Source organism: Ornithodoros turicata, chromosome 10 (genome assembly GCF_037126465.1).
Source record: "Ornithodoros turicata isolate Travis chromosome 10, ASM3712646v1, whole genome shotgun sequence".
NCBI classification, from domain to species: domain Eukaryota; kingdom Metazoa; phylum Arthropoda; class Arachnida; order Ixodida; family Argasidae; genus Ornithodoros; species Ornithodoros turicata.
The window spans coordinates 7,953,502-7,972,413 of NC_088210.1; the positions used below are offsets into that span (position 1 = coordinate 7,953,502).

General features: G+C 45.9%; 1 protein-coding gene across 1 annotated transcript in view; it reads left to right on the forward strand.

Annotated features, from left to right (window-relative positions):
* LOC135371083 (ubiquitin conjugation factor E4 B-like) overlaps positions 1-18,544 on the forward strand; it is a 43,879-nt gene extending 25,335 nt beyond the window's left edge. Inside the window, exons 15-21 of the mRNA XM_064605075.1 lie at positions 3,470-3,585; positions 6,100-6,195; positions 6,260-6,562; positions 8,066-8,390; positions 12,062-12,422; positions 15,458-15,604; positions 18,434-18,544. Coding sequence (XP_064461145.1) covers positions 3,470-3,585; positions 6,100-6,195; positions 6,260-6,562; positions 8,066-8,390; positions 12,062-12,422; positions 15,458-15,604; positions 18,434-18,489 — 1,404 coding nt within the window. The 3' untranslated portion in view covers positions 18,490-18,544. The remainder of the gene's footprint in view (positions 1-3,469; positions 3,586-6,099; positions 6,196-6,259; positions 6,563-8,065; positions 8,391-12,061; positions 12,423-15,457; positions 15,605-18,433) is intronic.
* Positions 18,545-18,912: the final 368 nt, after the last annotated feature.

An 18,912-nucleotide genomic window follows, 5' to 3' on the forward strand; every position in this document is an offset into this window, starting at 1 on the left:
TTTCAGCGCGAAAAGTGATTGTTTTAAATTTTCTTTCTTCCCGCGGACTGTCCTGGAATGGAACGAGCTACCACAGGCGATAATGAATAGTCCTACGGTTGAGAATTTCTGTAAACTGATAGCGACAGTTCTGAAGTAATGTCTTCTGTTATCTCTTTTTGTTGACCTTGTGTGTTTACCTTAAGTGTATGTATCCCACCCTACTTAGGCTTACTTGTAAGCCAGTAGTATGAATAAATAATAATAATAATAATTCCCCTTACTGCAGGGCGGCGTTGCGTTATAAAACCTAAATTTATTGCCGACCATCCAGAAGAGGCTCATACATGCTAATGAAAGAGTAGAAAAGTACCATTCCACTAGAACATTTTTCTGTTGGTACGCAATAATTTCATTAGACGATTTTTTGCAGATCTTGAAGCAGGTAAAATGCTGTATATACGTGCAAAGGATCATTTGGAAATAACTTCAAATTGTTGTCCCTCGATCTAGATCTCTTACTAGACAAAAATTGTTGTCACACTAGCAAAGCTGTCGTGTGTTGCCTTGACAAAAGATGCAAACGCAGCTCTCTTGTTCTAGTACTACCTTGTCTGTTAAAGTTATGGCTTGCTCTCCGGGCATCAATTTGTAGATTTTTATTCTCAAGGGCAGTATATTCCCTGATTTACTAAAACCATCCTTTTCTTTTCACTGACTTGAGCAGTGTAATTTATTGGTAGAGATGGGACAAACCCAAAATTTTTCGAATCCGAATCCAAATCCAAGGAAGGTTCAACGAATCCACGAATCTTACGAATCTCGAATCTTTCGAATTCTTTCTTTTAAAGAGTTTAAAAAGACAAAAAAAGAATAAAAAACTCTAGTGAAAAATGTTTTGCAGCAGAATATGACACTTTTGTGTAATGAAAAACAGATTAAATAATGTTTTAGGAGAAAATATACCCATATACAGTGAAACCTCGTTGATGCGTACCTGGCGGGGACGCGAAAAAAAATTACGTAGTAAGGCTTAACCAAAAACTCAAAATACAAGTCCACATACCTGTCTAACGGAAGAAAAATGGAACACGTTCGACAAAATGAGGATAGATATCGCCGTTTATTCACTTTGCAACAAGATAGTCTGTTATTTTCGCCTGGTACCGAAGTGCCCTTGCAGCAATGATCGCGGCTTCAAATCCACCAACATTACTGGTGAGCTGTTCAACAAGTCCCCGTTTTCTGGCAAATTGATCGATGGTATCGATGATGTCCTGTTTCTCCTTGGCGTTCAGGACACGGTGGCATGGCGCTGTCCCACAAGCCAACACAAGTGACAAAAGAAGTGAGAAACGAAACTATAGGAGGGGGAGGAGGTTCGGAGCCTACTTGCCCTCTCCACACTGCGGGAGAATTACCTCTCCTCCTTGCAGGAGTGACATATTGGCGTCGCCCCGTCTCTGGAGGAGCCACGTGCTTCCAAATCTTTGTTTCTGGTACTGGAGGAGCTAGTTTTTTTGTTCTGCACGGTCGGTGTTTCAGGACGAAAAGTACGCATTAACCAATATTGAGGCTGCGAGCAGCTACGGCTTAAGCGTGTAGCAAATACATTGGTTTCAATGGGAGTCGCGACGGGGTTTCGGCGCAACTACTGCTTAAGCGGAATTACGGCTTAAGCGGGTACGTATTAACGAGGTTTCACTGTAGTTTTTCTTAAAAGCAAGTCATTTAACATGTTGTTCATCGACTACAAGAAATGCATAAATTCTCGAGTGTGGATTATTTCCATAAAACCAAGCAACAATCAAAAGCAAAACCCAGGTTACTTTTAAACTTGTAATGTGACAGTTCCTGCCTGAACTCTTTCAGTTCACAGCAATGTAAGTAAACAAACAAGAAAACGTCTGTCGTTCAATGAGGCTTTCGGCGGACTCCGTAGGCGCCAGTTTGAAAAATAAATAAACAAACAAACCTGGTTGGTGAATTCGAGAGATTTGATTCGTCGTTTTGGGCACCGAGACTCGGATTCGCGAATCTCGAATCCCTACCGAGGATTCATGGATTCGCGAATTCTGTTGGCACATCCCTGCTTATTGCCATTATAAATCATTAGAATCTGTGCAGTGTGAAATTCCTGCACAGAGAGATGTACTCTATGTAACGTCGCTGTGACGGACAACAGGGGCGTTCGGTTTCACCTCAACTGTGTGAAAGATTTGCTTTGGTCACTGCTGCCACAATTTTTCGGTACTTCTTAATGTGTGGGTCTTAATTTTATCGAAAATCTGGGCACCTAATTTGTAATATGAAACTCGCTGAAAAGGTTAGCCAGCTGTAGGACTCGAACCCACATCTTCTGGATTGCCGGTCCAGGGCTCTACCAATTGAGCTAAGCTAACACGCCTCCTCAGCGACTTCCAGGGTGTGTCATCTGAAGTGACAAACCAGTCACTCTCTCTCACTCATCCTCATTTCACTTTTACATTTTTTGCACACTCATACACACATTCATACGTAGACCCTGATGTTTTAGGGTTAAACCCGATTTTTCCCCGAATTTGCACCCCGAATTGAGGTTCACCTATCTAGGGTTAAACCCGATTTCTACGTGCAAAACTGCACCTAGGCTAGGCACCTCAAGGCATCGACATACTAGTTTCTCACAAAATATGAGACTGCCCCTTACTTCTGGCACTCTGGATAAACGGTACAGTGAACGCTTATTCTACAATAATGCCCGATTTCTCCCCGAACTTAGTCTGATGGTAATTTTTCTGCCCGAATTTGCATGAATTTTCGACATCAATTTATTGACCCGATTTCTACCCCCCGAATTTGGAAAAATATAAAACCCGAAAACTTCAGGGTCTATTCATACGACAGGGATTGACGCAAGCGGGAAATGTTGAACATGAGAGAACTGATGTTCCAGCCTCAGAACATCAGTTCTCTCACCTAATTTGTGTTCCTTCACTGGATCCAAATTCTGAGGACTGTGCTTGAGAATATCCCGCCCTTGTTTTTTGTATCTTGGATTTCTGTGAACTACCATGCAACCGCATCAACATTTTCGACAGTTTGCTCCACACATCACACTTGCGCGTCATAGTATTACGAGCAGGGACAGAAGGATAGCAGTATTTGTATGGACATAATCAGTGTTTTTCCCAGTCAATACTACTCGTGTCTTAAAAATTCCGGTAACTGTATTCTTATTGAGGATGTCTGAGTATCTGTGAAATCATATTTCTTTCTGTTGTGAATATCGATAAAGTATCGATATTTTTAATATCAATATTCTATTTTGATAAATCGATATTTGTAGATATTCAGAGTGCCAAAGTTACTGGAGTCCCTAGTTAAACTGTGGTACTCTGATAATGTGGTTCATGAAACACCTAATGCTGTGAACCATCCAGAAGTATACGAAATTAAGCTTTGAATATGTTTGATGAGGACACTGTTTGACACTATGTTTCTGTTTCAGAAAATTGCAAAGAGTAAAGCATGTGCTGATGCTGGGCTATTAGACCCTCAGCTCATGGGTCGCTGCCTCAGTTTTTATTGCCAAGTGGCGTCAGTTCTGGTTGGAGTCTTGCAAGTGTAAGTATTTCTTGGTCGTACAGTAGAATCTCGGATCACGGATGATACGATCACGGATGATACGAATTCTTTTCCGGTCCCGGCTGCAATGCCTATTCTTCCCATGTATTTGAGTTGGGATGATATGAACGCGTTATCTTGCCTTTACGGATGATACCAACGAGCCGAGGTCGTTCCAGCGTGACGCCATAACGCGCGAGTCATGCTGCTGCTTCTTCCGAAAAGGGAGGGCGATCCTCACCACGAGCTCCCTTACAGCATGTTGCGCAATGCAAGCAATGACTTTCCCTTTGGTGGCGGTGGAGGAGATAAGATAAGATCAAAGTGATTGCACAGCCTGGAACCTTATCTCTGTTTTGACCTTTTTACCCCAAAGCTGTGTGACATCGCCAGAACAGGTGGAGGGAACATATCAGGACAACTTGTAGCAACATTACGCGTCACCATTCCGCAAGTCGGCTTCACCTAACGCCTGCGTGCTTTAGGAGAAGCTCGCTTTAGAACACTGTTACGCGACTCGTGGGTGGAAAGCACGCGCTGGGTCTCTTGAATCATCTCTCGAATTTAGGCAGCATTGGCCAAAAAAGGAGACACAAAAGCGTTACGACCGACCTCTTTCACTGACAGTAACGGAAAATGAACAGTCACTGTCTATTTTCTTGCTTCAATTGTTATTTTGGTTTAATTCGTTTGATACGAATTTTTCCCGCTACCTCGTGAAATTCGTATCATCAAGATTCTACTGTATTGCTCGCTTGATCATTGATTTTATTTTATCATAGATGACATTGACTAGGTCATCACAGAACATTTTATCATGGCAACAGTGATCTCCACAGAGCAGTTAGATGGTGTTGCTACTGATGTGTGAAGTCCGAATCCCATAGCAAGCGACACGCGACAGATACACGCGAGAAGCAACAAAATTGACGTCACCGCCGCCACGCGAGCGTTAAAAAAGCTTTGTCGTGGCTAAATATTTCTGCATCTACTCCTAGTAGATATTTGTAGCACGTCGCTGAGTTCGTTGCCTGTTGTTTGACAAAACCAGCCAGATTTGGCGGTGTGAAACAAGAACTGAACGCGTGGGCAAGGGAAAGGGTGGAAAGGGCAACCAAGAAAAGTAGCAGACGACGAAGTGGGCGCGGCGTTGGGAACTTCAACCGCAGCGCCACTGCGTTACGGCGAATATTATGTAGCACCTTCATTACAAGTTCTCCTCGTTTTGACGAATGAAATGCTATTTTTAGTATATTTATGGCAATTTACAACTTAGCTCGAATAAAATAAGCATTGCTTCTCTAAAAACATCATTTCTCGGCGACGAAATGTCGCTGCTCAGATGGACCGGGAAGCCGCGTCATGACCAGACGTGACAGCGACAAATTCTGCAGCGCGTCGCTTGTCGCTTGTTATGGGGTCCGCGCTTAAAGCCCCGGGTTTTCCGCAAAATGTTGCGGAATCTGGAATTAATCACAGAATCCTTTCGTTTGGCACGGAATTTCTTATTGTTAGGGGTGTGCGGATGTTCGAGTTACTGAATGCGGACCACTACAGGCAGAGTGTAGTTTAGTTTAAGATAATGTTAGCCCAAGTTTATTGTGTATACTTCGCCTGAGGAAGGGACGGCATCCCTCTCGTGTGCAATTTGGCGGTGGCATTTGGGGATTTTGATTTGATTACGGGGAGTTCGCCTTTAAAGACTTAAATAATGCTTACAGCCCAGAAACAAAAAGGATATCCTAAAGATGTGGCTTCCACAGGGCATGTGTTGTAAACTCCTTTATAATAATCTTCCGATATTCTTCCTATAAACTCTGTAGAAGCTGAAAGATCTTTCAGCAGGTGTAAAATGATTGCAGGTGACAGAATGCATTATTTGTCAGAGGAGAACACAAGATATCCTGTGCAGTGGAATCTCTGTAAACAGAACCTCAAGGGACCTAGAAAATCTATTTTCCGTTTATCGGGAGTTCCATTTACTGAGTTGTGTGTGAGACGTTAAATGGTGTAATTTCCAGGAGTGCAGAAGCTGTAAGCAGCCTTTATGCTCATTACTGCATCAAAGACGAGGAATACAGGCACAATTTTCAACTTTATTCTAGTCCACATTGAGATGTTCCACCATCACACGAACAATTGGCCCACTCATTCGGATATTCATACTTTGGGCACACTTTATCCACAGTAGCGAGCATTTTTAAGCTCTTCGGAGTCACCAGAGTCCCAAGTCTTTTTCTTCATTCAAGTCTTCTTTCAGTCGAAATCATGAAGCATTAAAGGCATTACGCAGCTTGTCCTTCTGGCTAAGAGTTCTTGTTAGCGCACTTTTCGGCATCCCTTACTTCATCGTAAGCGCCGTTTTTGTGTAGCAACCACTCTCAAAACTATAGATAACTTCGATCTTGTGTAGTCGGTGTGGCCACAGTTGATGGCACTGGCTCCTAACCTCTCGTTTGAGACCGCATGCGAGCTTCGGAAGGTGTGACGCCGACTTATTTGCCGTTGTTTCAGGTCAGCACAGCCACTTACGTCGGTTCCGAAGCTGTTCGCCGGATACCCAGAGTGGTTTGTCGAAGACATCGCAGACCTGCTGCTCTTTGCTATCCAGTAAGGAAAAAGAAAAGCGGAAGGGCCTCAGACGATATTCTTACCAGTAAGAACGGCCGCGCAGGTACCAGCCACAGACAGTGGGCAGCCATTGTGACGAGGCCCTGGTGCAGCTGCTGGTGGCGCTAGTGTGCTCCTCGCTACAGTGCTTGGCCAATCCTTACCTGACAGCCAAGCTGGTGGAAGTGCTGTTTGTTGCCAGCCCAGCGGTGCAGCCGCACACGGGCATCACCTACACGCGGGTCCTGGCCCACCCTCTGGCCGAGCAGCACCTGGCACCGGCCCTCATGCGCTTCTACACGGACGTGGAGACCACGGGGGCGGCTTCGGAGTTTTACGACAAGTTCACGATCCGCTACCACATAAGGTACCGCTCGTCCCTGCGCCATTCTCTATGTGCTGCCTCTTGTTGTGATGGTTTTACTCTTTGGTGCAGTTGGGGGCTCCATGTGTTCTATCAGCCCTGAATGCATCATGATTAGAGCCTGAAGCTTTCTGGAAATGTTTGTTCTTTTTATTCTTTATTTTACTTATTTACTTTTTTTTTAATTTTTTAATTTTTTCGGGGGGAAAGCAGGGTGAGTTACTCAAAGTCACTGTACTGGTTTGGTACAAATGGTGATGTAACTGCATTTGTTGCCAAACAAGTTAGCGCGCATTCCTACGGATGTCCGAGTGAAGACAATTTGCCGGGTAAAGATCGGGTTTCACCCTAAAGGGGCAACCTTCGATACGGGGTGCAAATTCGGGGAAGAATCGGGTTAGACTCTAAAACTTCGGGCTCTAAGCATGATTAGGTCCCGGAAATTTGGGCACTAAAAGCGACAGAAATGAGCAGGCGTTTAGGCGCTCAGTAACAACAAAATAGGCAACAAAATAAAAAATAATTAACCTGCGACACTGTTAACACCTTAACCTGGTACACCCTTTTGCTTTGTTGGTGTTTGAGAATGCTCCTTTCGGGAAAGCTTGCCCATTTAAAAGTACCGTACAAATTCTTGCCCTGTGGTACACGAATGCAAAGGCGGCCAGGAACCAAACTGCATGAAATAATACTTTTAGTTCTTCGCCATCGAAGGTCTTGAAAGGCCAAATCTTTTGATCAGATATGCACAAATCGCTCCTAGCAATCCAAGGTACTGAAGAAAACTAAACGCAAAAAGGAACAGAAGGCGCAGACGCGCAGAAGCGAAAAGCAAAATGCAGATCAGAATGAGTAAGAAAGGTGCACTTCCACCTCTAAAAAGGGCTGTTATGGCGCCTAAAAACATTAAAAGGCTACAATGCAGCAGAGCCAATAAAAAGGCAGGCAACCCTAAAAATGCCACTTTTGAGCATTTATGGGCGTTTGTATTGTACATGCCTCATATTCTAAACCCCTGTCGAGATACGCCTTTGGAAAACTTGTGCTGAACTTAGTTCACTTACCACAATGGCGCTCTCTACGTGGTCCAGAATGGTGGTGATCTCGTATCACCACCAGGTGGCTGCAAGTGTCAAATGTGTTAATATGTCAGAGCAACGAAATAACTGTTTACGATATTCACATTGACTTATTCAGTAATCGGAGTATGTGAATGTTCATATGTTAGACAAAGTGTGATGATGGCGGTCTGCTATGATCATCTGCTGTCACAGGACCTCCTAGACACTCCTAGAAACTGTACGGGTAAATGAGACATTCGGAGAAATTGGGGTTCAAAAGATTTGGTGGTGGTGGTGGTTCACCTGTGCAGCCTCTTGCACGAAAGTTCTTGTTCAGATAAACCTCAGTTGCTCCTAACCGTTTCCACGTTACACGTGTGATTCCCTCATCGCGGGCTCCTTGACAGTGCTTTCTTCTCTTTTTTTGTCTCCCATTTCGACGCAGCATTCTAATCAAGAGCCTGTGGGAGAGCCCTCGCCACAAGGAAGCACTTCTGCAGGAGGCATCAGACGGACGTCAGTTTGTCCGCTTTGTCAACATGCTGATGAATGACACGACGTTCCTGCTCGACGAGTCCCTGGAGTCTCTGAAGCGCATTCACCAGACGCAGGAAGCGGTTGACGGGTCATCCCGCGATGCTCAGCAGGCGAGGCAGAGGCAGCTCCAACAGGACGAACGACAGTGCCGGTCTTACCTCACCCTGGCGAGGGAGACGGTGGACATGTTACACTACCTCACCACTGATATCAAGGAGCCTTTTCTACGCCCGGTCAGTAGAACACCAATCTGATAAGGTTTTGTTTGAACGGTCGTCCGTTCCCTGACATTTGAGTGCTAAGGGATCAGGGGAATAGAATTTCTCAAAGTCCCTTAAGTAATTATTGAGAAACACCTGGAAGTACAGGGTTCATCAAGATGAACCCCGGGATTTGTAACGAAGATAAAACAAATAGACGGAGCGGCGGGAAGGTAAAGTAGACGTTAGAGGACGTATTATGCTCCAAACTTTTATGTCAGTAATGTCACTCGGTCCGTTTCTCTTCCAATAAATCGTGAAAATTGAAAAACCGCTGCTGCCTAGCATTTCCCAATTGACTACACCTGCGTTGCAGCTCCTTTCGTCAGATGGCGAAACGGTCGAATGCGGAGTTGCAGAAAATCTCGAAACCAAGTGAAGAAGTGGAGCTGGATGCAGGGGACTGCCGTGCAAAGTCGTCTGCAACGCCGCGTTCGACGGTTTCGCGTTCTGACGGAAGGAGCTGAAGCACAAGTTTAGCTGATTGGAAATGTTAAGAAGAAGCAGTTTTTAATTGTCACGATTTATCCCCAGAGAGACAGACCAAGTGGCGGTATAGACATAAAATTTTGGGCCATAGAACGTCCTCTAACATCTACTTTAGCTTCCCGACACTCTTTCTATTCATTTCATCTCCATTATGAACCCTGCAGTATATCTAGGCGAACTCCGTATTTGAAACGTTTCAGACCCTCGGCTGAAAAGTAACCAGCATCTGCACGACGCCCCACAAACTTTGTAGGCCTAACGTGTGCATTCAGCCCATGGGCGTCGGCAAGAGGGTGCAAAAGGGGCAGTTGCCCCCCAAGGCACGCACATCACAGCCACCAATATGTACGCGACTTTCACTTCATACTGTTCTTTCGCACGTCACATGTAGACATGCAGTGATCGTATTGTGCTCGGCAGAGTCTTTCTTTTGTGATTTTCGCGTCTCTAGCTTTAGACCCGCACTGTTACCCATCGTCCAGTTCCGAAGCTGCAGTATGACTTCCTGTTAACACCCCCATCGTCAAACCTTGCAAACGCTGAAGAGGGCCACAAAAGGAGAATTCAGTGAACGAACAAAATTCGGTTAAACCTCGATGTAACAAACTTCAGTTTAACGAAATTCGTGATTTTGCGAAGTGTTACGGTTTCGGTAAATTTGCTCCCATAGAACCCCATGTATTTCATATCTCAATATAACAAAGTCTTGTCCCTCGCAATTTCAATTTAACGAAGGCCTCAGCGAAGTACAGAGCGTATTGTCGCCGCAAACTCACAAGATTCACGAAACAAAAAACTGAGCACAAAGGGTGTTTTTCTTCGCGACGAGATACTTGGCGTCCCGCCATCCCCTCTCATGCGCCTCCCGCTTGCGCAGCGTGCGTCAGGCAAGCAACCACGTGTGTGTTGTTTTTCCTTTCGGTTCACGTGCTCCATATTGTCCGCGCCGTAGTGGTTTCACTCTGCTGCTTCAGACGCTTCGGTTGGTTGTTTATTGTGGCTGTGCTGTGGCCATGGCCAGGAAGCGGAAAGAACTACTGGACATTCGTGTCAAACGTTCGACGAAGGTGGACATTTTCCAAGCGATTGAGATTATGTCGGCGTCGTGGAAAACCACTCGGAAGGAGGTCATTCAGAACTGCTTTAAGGGCGAAACGCATTGGACGTTTTCTCAGCGTCAAACCTCGCGCGTACGCCATGGCCTTGCACACGCGGCGAAGAAACGCCAGCGAGGCGACCACCCGAAACGCATGGGACGCGTACGGAGCGAGTGACGCGCGCCACTGTTGCTATATTCGTCAACCACAAACATATGTTGGAACGTGCAGATGCTCTTCTTTCCTGTGGTTCCTGCGTTCCTTCATTCCAGATACCATTAAAATGTTCACGTAAATTTAGTGTGGATGGATAATGTCCCAAAAATTTATGCGAGCTGCTCATACGCCACCTTGTCTGCCGCACGACGGCCATGGTTCTCTCTACTTCTCGGAAAACGCGCCCGGACGCGCGCGAATATCTGTAGTCGACAGATTCCGGCGTACGCCCTCCGCGCGCGTTGAAAAACTGGTTTTTACGAGGTCACACGCACGCCGAGCGCGCGCGCGTCCTGAAAACGTCGGAAAAACGCTCCATGCGTTTAGCCCTTTAGGAAGGCGGACCTTGAAGTTCTCCTTGGTGAAGGAGTAAGCCACACGGGAGACAGTGAAGTGAGTGACGAAGGGAGTGAGCAGGACGAAGAACTTTTGGAAGCTTGGCGGCAGCTTCGAGGCAGCCCGGACATTGCTCTCGACGCCGTCACTCTTGAGGACTTCTTGTTTGCGGACTCTCGCGTTATTCCGACGGAAGAAGCTGCTGATGACTCTATCGGTACTGGATGTACTCAGCAGCTCTTAAGGTAGGATCGCACCAGCAGCAGGACACAACGAAAACACTTTGGGAACTTGAACGTCCTGTCACGCCAATGTTGGTAGCCAATATGGCACAGAAGAAAGTCACCGACTGCTCTTGTCGCAAATTTCTCCATAAATGCTGCACGTTGTTGGTTTTCTCTTGCGCTGTATGCATGGTGTTTCATTTTAACGAAATTTCACTATAACGAAGTAAATCGCCTAACTTACCGACTTCGTTATACCGAAGTTTAACTGTACCGTACTTACTCGAATACAAGACGACGATGATTGCAAGATGACCCCTGGACTACAGCCTCAAAAATAGGGGGGAAAACGAGGGTTTTGATAAGCTCTTTATTATGGCATTTCATCGTTCCCAGAAAAGTCCCTGGTTTCCTTGTCAGAATCATCCCAAAGTGCGTCACTGCTGTTACCGTGACGCACTTGCTCCGGAGTTGCTTGATGTAGTCGGCAACAGCTACTTGAGGCCATCGAAAGTCTTTCGTGTTCCTGAGCAGTTGAATATATCATTGCGTTGTCCCTGCCACCTGTGCACGTCTGCTTCTGAAGCTCCAAAGCGTCTTCCCGGTTCCTTCATAGTTGTATTGTGCGTTCGTGGATTCTCAGAAGACTGCCACAGTTTCTTTTTTTTTTTTTTTTCCTTGTTTTACTTTTGCCCACGGAATCCTGCAGATTTTGAAGTCCTACCTTGTACGAAAAAGTAAATTTTCCACCCGAGAAAGCTAGGAGTTTTACCTGTCTCTGCTGGGCACCATTGTTAGGGCGTGAGTTTTTCTGGTTTTATTTTTTAGCAAAATCGGGAGGTAAATATCGGGGTATATTTTGCTTCAATAATTCGGGTGTAATCGGGTTGAACTGCACGTGACTCGACCTAATTCTGGTTGAATCGGATTGAATCAGGTGTAAATCATCGGTTTACTCAGCATAATACACACGACACACCAGCAGACACAGAGTCCATGCATGTAAGAGGCAGCAGGGTCTCTGTTTTGACAGTTTGTATGCAGCATATTTATGCATTTACGACACTGTTTCCAGAATTCTGTTTTAGTTGTGATGACTTCGGATCCCCCTGGTCTAGCAGTTTTCGGGGAAGTGTTGTGGTAAACCCCATTTTTCCTTATTTGAATAGGGGGGTAAATATTGGGTGTAATCGGGTATGACCGTAAAAAGTCAGGCCCTAACCATTGTGCTCAACACTTGCATTGTCGAAAGCTGCGCTGCAATGTATACATGCTGTCGCAGGAACTGGTTGACAGGCTGGCTGCCATGCTCAACTTCAACCTCCAGCAGCTGTGCGGGCCCAAGTGCAAGGATCTGAAGGTGCAGAACCCCGAGAAGTACGGCTGGGAGCCGCGACGCCTGCTGGATCAGCTGACCGACGTCTACCTCCACCTGGACTGCCCTCCGTTCCGGGCGGCCGTGGGACGGGACGAACGGTCGTACAGCGCCGCGCTGTTCCGCGACGCAGCCGCCCGCATGCGCAAGGCCCTCATCAAGACTACAGCGCAAGTGGAGCAGTTTGAGCACCTGGCACAGCGGGTCGAGGAGCTGAGGCGAGATGCCAGGGAGATAGATTACAGCGACGCCCCCGACGAGTTCCGTGGTAAGTGTGCTTCTGCTTTCTGGAACGTTGCGCAGAAAGTGTCTGCAACTATACAGGTTTTCCCGGTGATTTTAATCCGAGTGCCAGCTAAATTAGTCCACGTGCCATGCAAACTTTATGGGTAGGGAGTGACTCTTTCGGGTTAAATGCCTTTCTCAGGTTCGGGGGGGGGGGTAAAAATCGGGCACTATTTTTAAAGCTGTAATTCGGGGAGAAATCGGGCGATAATTGTGCCTTCGGGTATTATCGGGTGTTTTTGTTTCTCCTCTTGTCTAGTAAGTCCTTTCCTAATCTCTCTTTTTTGTTCTTTTGTTGTTGTTTTTGCGAGATCGTGACCTTTCAGTGGTAATCACAGAAGGCATAGACAGTGTTGACACACCTGGGTGTATTGCTTGGAAAGTAAGTGACCCATTCTTACATGTGTTACATGTGAAGACCTTTGTTCGTCTTCAGTGGAAACGTCACTTGAGGATTTCATAGTGACTGGAATTCGGGGAGAAATCGGGTTTAACCCGAATTGGTCGGAGGTCAGTTCGGGGGGGGGGAATAACCGGGTGGAATCGGGTTTAACCCGAAAAAGTCACTCCCTATTTATTAATTTAGCCGGCACTTGGATTAAAATCGCCGGGAAAACCTGTAGTTGCTCTGGCTGTCCGGACATCCTGTCTTCTGTTTGTGGGAGTGAACTTTTTGTTGGGAGCCCAGTCTCTACAGTGGAATCTCTATGATACGATCACAGAGGATACGAATTTGAGCTATGTCCTGGCTTGGAACGAGCCACGTATGGGAGTCTAAAGTTCTCCCCCGATACTTCCCCGAATCACGCCTTTAATGATTGGGATAAAACCAAATTTCTACCCTTCGCACGACAAAGAAACGCCCGTGGAGGACCACCGTAAAGGCGTGTTGCCACGTTCGTCGACCACAAGCGTTTGCACCCGAATATCAGTATTCGACAGATTCTGACGTAAAGTCTCCGCGTGCATAAAAAAAACTGGTCACGTGCACACCAAGAATGCACACACACGTCGAGAAATCGTCGGACAAACGCTGCGGCTTAGACAGTTCCGAAAAAAAAGGAGTCGGGAGCCAGAGTAAGCAGAACTGCCGATGAATCGCTGAACGTTTCAGAATTCTGACGCTTATTTCTTCTACTTCAATGCGGATACGAAAAAAAAAGCATTTCTCACGTGAAAACTTGTAACAACGTCAGATAAACGAAGTGCAGTAGAACCTCATTAATTAAAAGTCGTCTGGATGAAGAAAATAATTTCGAATCAAGCGGCGTTCGAACTCAGCAAACCTGGGCATGTGGTGAATGGAAAATGTATTTATTTGCCGAAGAACCCGCTTATCTTTGCCTGCCGCTTTCCGAAAATGATATCGCACATCACCGTTTGTTCAAGATGGGCTACTAAGTCCATCATATCGCTGCACACGCCCCGTTGGCTTAACAAACGTCCGAAAATGACAGCAGGTGCTCAGATTCATCACCGCCGCCATCGTCGCTCTGTTGATTTGCACGAGCCGTTCTCAGAACAGGTTTGCTCTGTGTGTTTCTATGCTGGCAGCGTGGTCCTTGAAAGACGCGGAGCCCTCCTCGGTGCTTGCATCACCGGCAGGAGCTTACAGCACGTTGCAGGTCTCGCGGATGCGATGATCGTCACTTTTTCTTTCATTGTCAGTATCATGTACTTCACCCGTGGGCTGCGTCCGAGCCCACAGGCAAGAAGTGAATCTTAACAAAAGCACGAAGCGAAAGGAAGCCAAATCGCATTCGCATGATCCATAATAGTAGCAGGGTTGCGCCAAGTTTGCTCCACAGGACTGGTGGTGGGGAAAGGAATGTCAGCAAGGGAGGAAGCAAGCTGTTTTCTGTTTACGTTTGTGTACGTACGTACGTGTTCTGCTTACTCGTTGACGATTTGCAGAACAGTGAATTGCAATAGCAGACGGATTCTGACTATATACGTAGCGAAGGAGGGAGGAGAGGCAATAAGCAGGCCTTGTGTATCTAGGTGGCGCTGGCTTGGGTATCCCCACGAAGCGGAAAGGCGGTCAGCAGTTAACCATGTGACTATCCATGGTAAGAGGTCACGGCAGATCACACGTACATTGTGTCCGTATTTCTCGAGGACATGCATTATCGTCAGTCCAGTCTCTCATGGTCATCTCATTCCCTGTGATGGTGCTCTCCGAACAGAAGCAGAAATACCTTGAAGTGCACGACTCATTTTCCAATGCTGCATTTCGTCTAGAAAGGGCAGTAAATTTGGATTCTGTACAATGTCAGTGTAGCACGAAATTAATGTGAATCCCCTGGGCTGTCTCCCGAATTTTGAGTTCTTCAGGTTCGCGGATATGAACACGACCCTCACGATGATACGCAGAGTGGGCAACGCTGTGCGAGTGTCTGAGCCCAATCAGTTTCTGCCACAGACGTGATGATCTTTCACCTTGCCAATGCAGCACGATTGAAGCACCACAACTGCAACTCTCAAACGTCGACGATGACGACAGATGGAAAACAAGCAATGTCCAGGCCGCGGTGGATAATACAAACAGGTCGATGCCGTTCACTTTTGTGGTGCTTGCTCCAGAAACAGTACAGTGCTCACTGACTTTGGCTGCAGCGCTTCTCCTTTGTCTCTGAGCAAACCGAATGTGTGTGATTTTACGTGCTTTAGAAGTATCTGCAAAGCGGATGTTGCGGGAAAGGCAACTTTTAAAAATTTCCCCGATCAGAGTGAAAATACATTACATGTATGCATTTCCGGTACTCTTATTTATTTCGTTCCTGCTGGTAGTAATTTTTGATAATGCGAATATTTTGCACAAACCTGAGAGATTCGTATCATTGAGATTCTACTGTGTTATGAGTTTGGCAATTCTATTACAGATCTGTTTGCTCCTGCTAGATGCCAGCCTTGTTGTCTTTGATCTTCTGCACATGCTTAAAAGTTTCCAGTCTTTTGATACCTTTTTTTCTTTTTTTTTTTCTTGCTCAAAACTTTTGTTGCACCTTTCTGCGACAGATCCCTTGATGGACACGCTAATGGAAGACCCCGTCATCCTGCCCAGTGGGAACGTGGTAGACAAGGCAACCATAGTACGGCACCTGCTCAATTCAAATACGGACCCTTTCAACCGGCAGCCACTCACGGAGGACATGCTGCATCCTGGTACTTGCATTATGCCTTCCTACATGTTAGCTGAAATTAGTTAGCATGAAATTTCCAAGCCACTTCCACTTTTGAAGAAATAGCATAACTGTAGCGATTTCAGGGATGGGCATAAATAAATGTTTTGATTATCTAGATATAAATACAAAATACTTTGATTAAAGGGATGTTTAAATACTTTTTGTAAATACTTTTGAACATGAGCATTTAAATACAAAATATAAATATACGGTCAAACTCCTTTATAACGAACTTCGGGAGACCGACGAAAACCTTCGTTGTAAAGGTAACTTCGTTAAAAGGAAAGTTTCAAAGAGAAAATGCCTTAGAATGCGAGTAATCTTGTTGATTGGTTGAAGTTTGTTGCTGTGATCAAACCGCACCTCTGACCCGCTTGCCCCATAAAAATACTGCACCCTCGTAGGAAAGCCTGGAATGCCCCCTCCGGCATCGCAGACAAGCCAACGAACGAATGCTTGAGAAACTTCCGCCACGAATGTTTACATTGGGCCTCGCGGACGCGGTACCACGCCTTGTAGTTCTGGTTCTGGAATGCTGCCACGTTTCTTCCCTGGCAGCTGTGACTGTTTGAGGACACTCACATGATACAGCTTGCGTTTTTAAACATGAAAAATCAGAACTCGCAGTCCAACCCAACCGCAACACAACACAAGCCGTCCGAAACGGACGCCGGCAATTCCGTGGATGCCGGTTTCAACCGGCACAGCCGCCGCGCTGTCGCCTGTTTGAGCGCATGCGAACAAATTTGAAAACGGCCAATCATCGCTCAGAAAACTAATTTGTCCTCATGGGAACCAATCAGTAATCACTACCCACCTGATGTCTCCATGACGTTCAATTTATGACGTTTTCTGACGTCCGATGACGTGAAATGCATGAAGCGCCTCACTTTATCCCGCAAATGAACTGTCGAGTTTCGGGCCCTTGATTTGACGTCCACAAGCACAAATGCTTCACCAGTTACATCATTTAACACGGTAAATAAGCTTGAACACCGGGTGAACACTGAAGACAACATGACAAGACAGTAGGACTGTGCGAATAGTGATTTTTGCGTTCGAATCAAATACGAATCGAATAGTAAAATGTTCGAATAGTAGCGAATCGAATAATGTCGAATACCACGCACAAGTGTGTGCTTATTGCTGAATAGTAAGCAGAAGTCTGCATTGAAAGCAGGTGCTCAGTTGTAGTTTGTGAGACTGACTGCGAACTATGTCCTGGCTAGCTTTGCTACACCAGGGAACTCACCTCGCCATCACATGTACGGGGAAAAGTTTGCACGCCCTTCTAAATGTTACCTTTAATTTGTGTTTGACATATTTCATTTATGAATACATTTGCGCTAGAATTGTTCAGAAAATTGTAATTCTGGATGGAATCTAGTACCCAGACGTAGTAGACAATCTACCCCCAATCTAGTACCGTAGTACTAGTAGACAATCTAGATGGGTAGAAATCCAGCGAACCGGTAGAATGTAGGAAGGGAGTTGCCTCAGGACAGAAGCCGCCGATATTTCAAACAGAGACTGTTCTTCTTCTGGGCACCGTCCTCATCATTGGCATGGTATTTAAAGGGTTGGGTGTGACGTGTTTAAAGGTTCATGCGAATTGTGGGTCAACAGCCCGGAGGGAAGAAAGGTTCCGTACGGGCTTTTACGGCCGGAGTGAATGGCTGCTTTGTTAGAGTGTGGAGGGGATTATGTGAACGTAGTTATTGGAACGTACTACGTTCACAGAATCCCCTCCACACTCTAACAAAGCAGCCATTCACTCCGGCCGTAAAAGCCCGTACTGAACCTTTCTTCCCTCCGGGCTGTTGACCCACAATTCGCATGAACCTTTAAACACGTCACACCCAACCCTTTAAATACCATGCCAATGATGAGGACGGTGCCCAGAAGAAGAACAGTCTCTGTTTGAAATATTGGCGGCTTCTGTCCTGAGGCAACTCCCTTCCTAGTAGACAATCTAGTACCTAGACAAACGTAGTCGACCGTGTGATGAAATTCTTTTTCTATGGTGTCACATCTGGTCTAGCTAAAGCTCAAAATAATTAAACCAACTGAAACTTCCCTGCTAACATTTCCTAAAATATTTCTCAAAAAAGTGGCAGTTTTCAGTAATCCACTGGCACCACTTCGCCTGATGCTCGGGGACATGAGGTGAAGCCAACGTGCAGGTTATATTAAAGTCTGCACACGCGCAAAAGTGTAAAGTAAGTCAGAGCAACGATGTGGGGCAGTTGGTACAAACGGACACGAACAAACAGTGTTTCGTTTGTATACTTGACATCCCGTTTCTGCACTGTTTTGTCGTGTCCGTGTGTAAAGCAAGCTTCACCTAACACTCAGAGTCATCAGGAGAAGTCACCTCGAAGGATATATTTGAGTCCCAAAAATGTAAAGTAGGCTTCGCCCAATGCTCAGAGGCATGAAGTGAAGCCAGCTTGTGGACTTTCGGATATATTCAAGTGTTCGATAAAATGGTGTTCGGTTCGAATACGAATAGCGCGGTACCGTTATTCCACACAAATATCGAATATTTCGAATATTCGCATAGCCCTACGAGACAGCTCAAATTTAAGTCGTTTTGTCACGTCGTCTTGACCGTTAACTCAGTGCTCAGGCTTATTTGCCGTGGAGTTTCTCCACCAGCTCACCTGCGTATGTTATGTTTTATTGAACATTCACCTATTCACCTATATCATTCACCCACAAATGTATGTAGTGGACATGTCCAGTTATCGTAGTTGTAGCTTGTCTTGCAGCGCAGGTAGTCATATGCATCTTTTTTTTTCTTTCGCAGCTGCAGCACTGAAGAAACGTATTGACGACTGGAAGAGGTCCAAGCTGTCACACTGAGAACTGCACCATCTTCTCAACAATCTCAAATGCATAAAAACGATGCTGTCTTTGCTCCCAGTCTCTGAGTTATTCACTAGAGCTGCGCGAATACAGTGAGCCCTCGTTAATACGACTATACTACCGTTCCCGTGGGTTTTGGTCCTAATGCGAATTGTCATACTAACGGGGAACGCACCCTCCGGTGACCGCCACTCAGAGCAAAAGACGACGAAATCTTGATGGCCAATTTTCCTGGAAAAAAGGTCTGCCTCCTTGCCACCCTTCCTTCCACAGCGTTGTTCGTGCGAGGTAGACCGCGTAAAACGGCGTCGTAGCAATAGACACTTTTCAAAAGTCAGTCTGGCCACGTTCTAGCAGACGACATTCGTCCATATCTTTGGCACGTCGTACACGTGGTGCCGTGTATGGTAAGCGAACGTG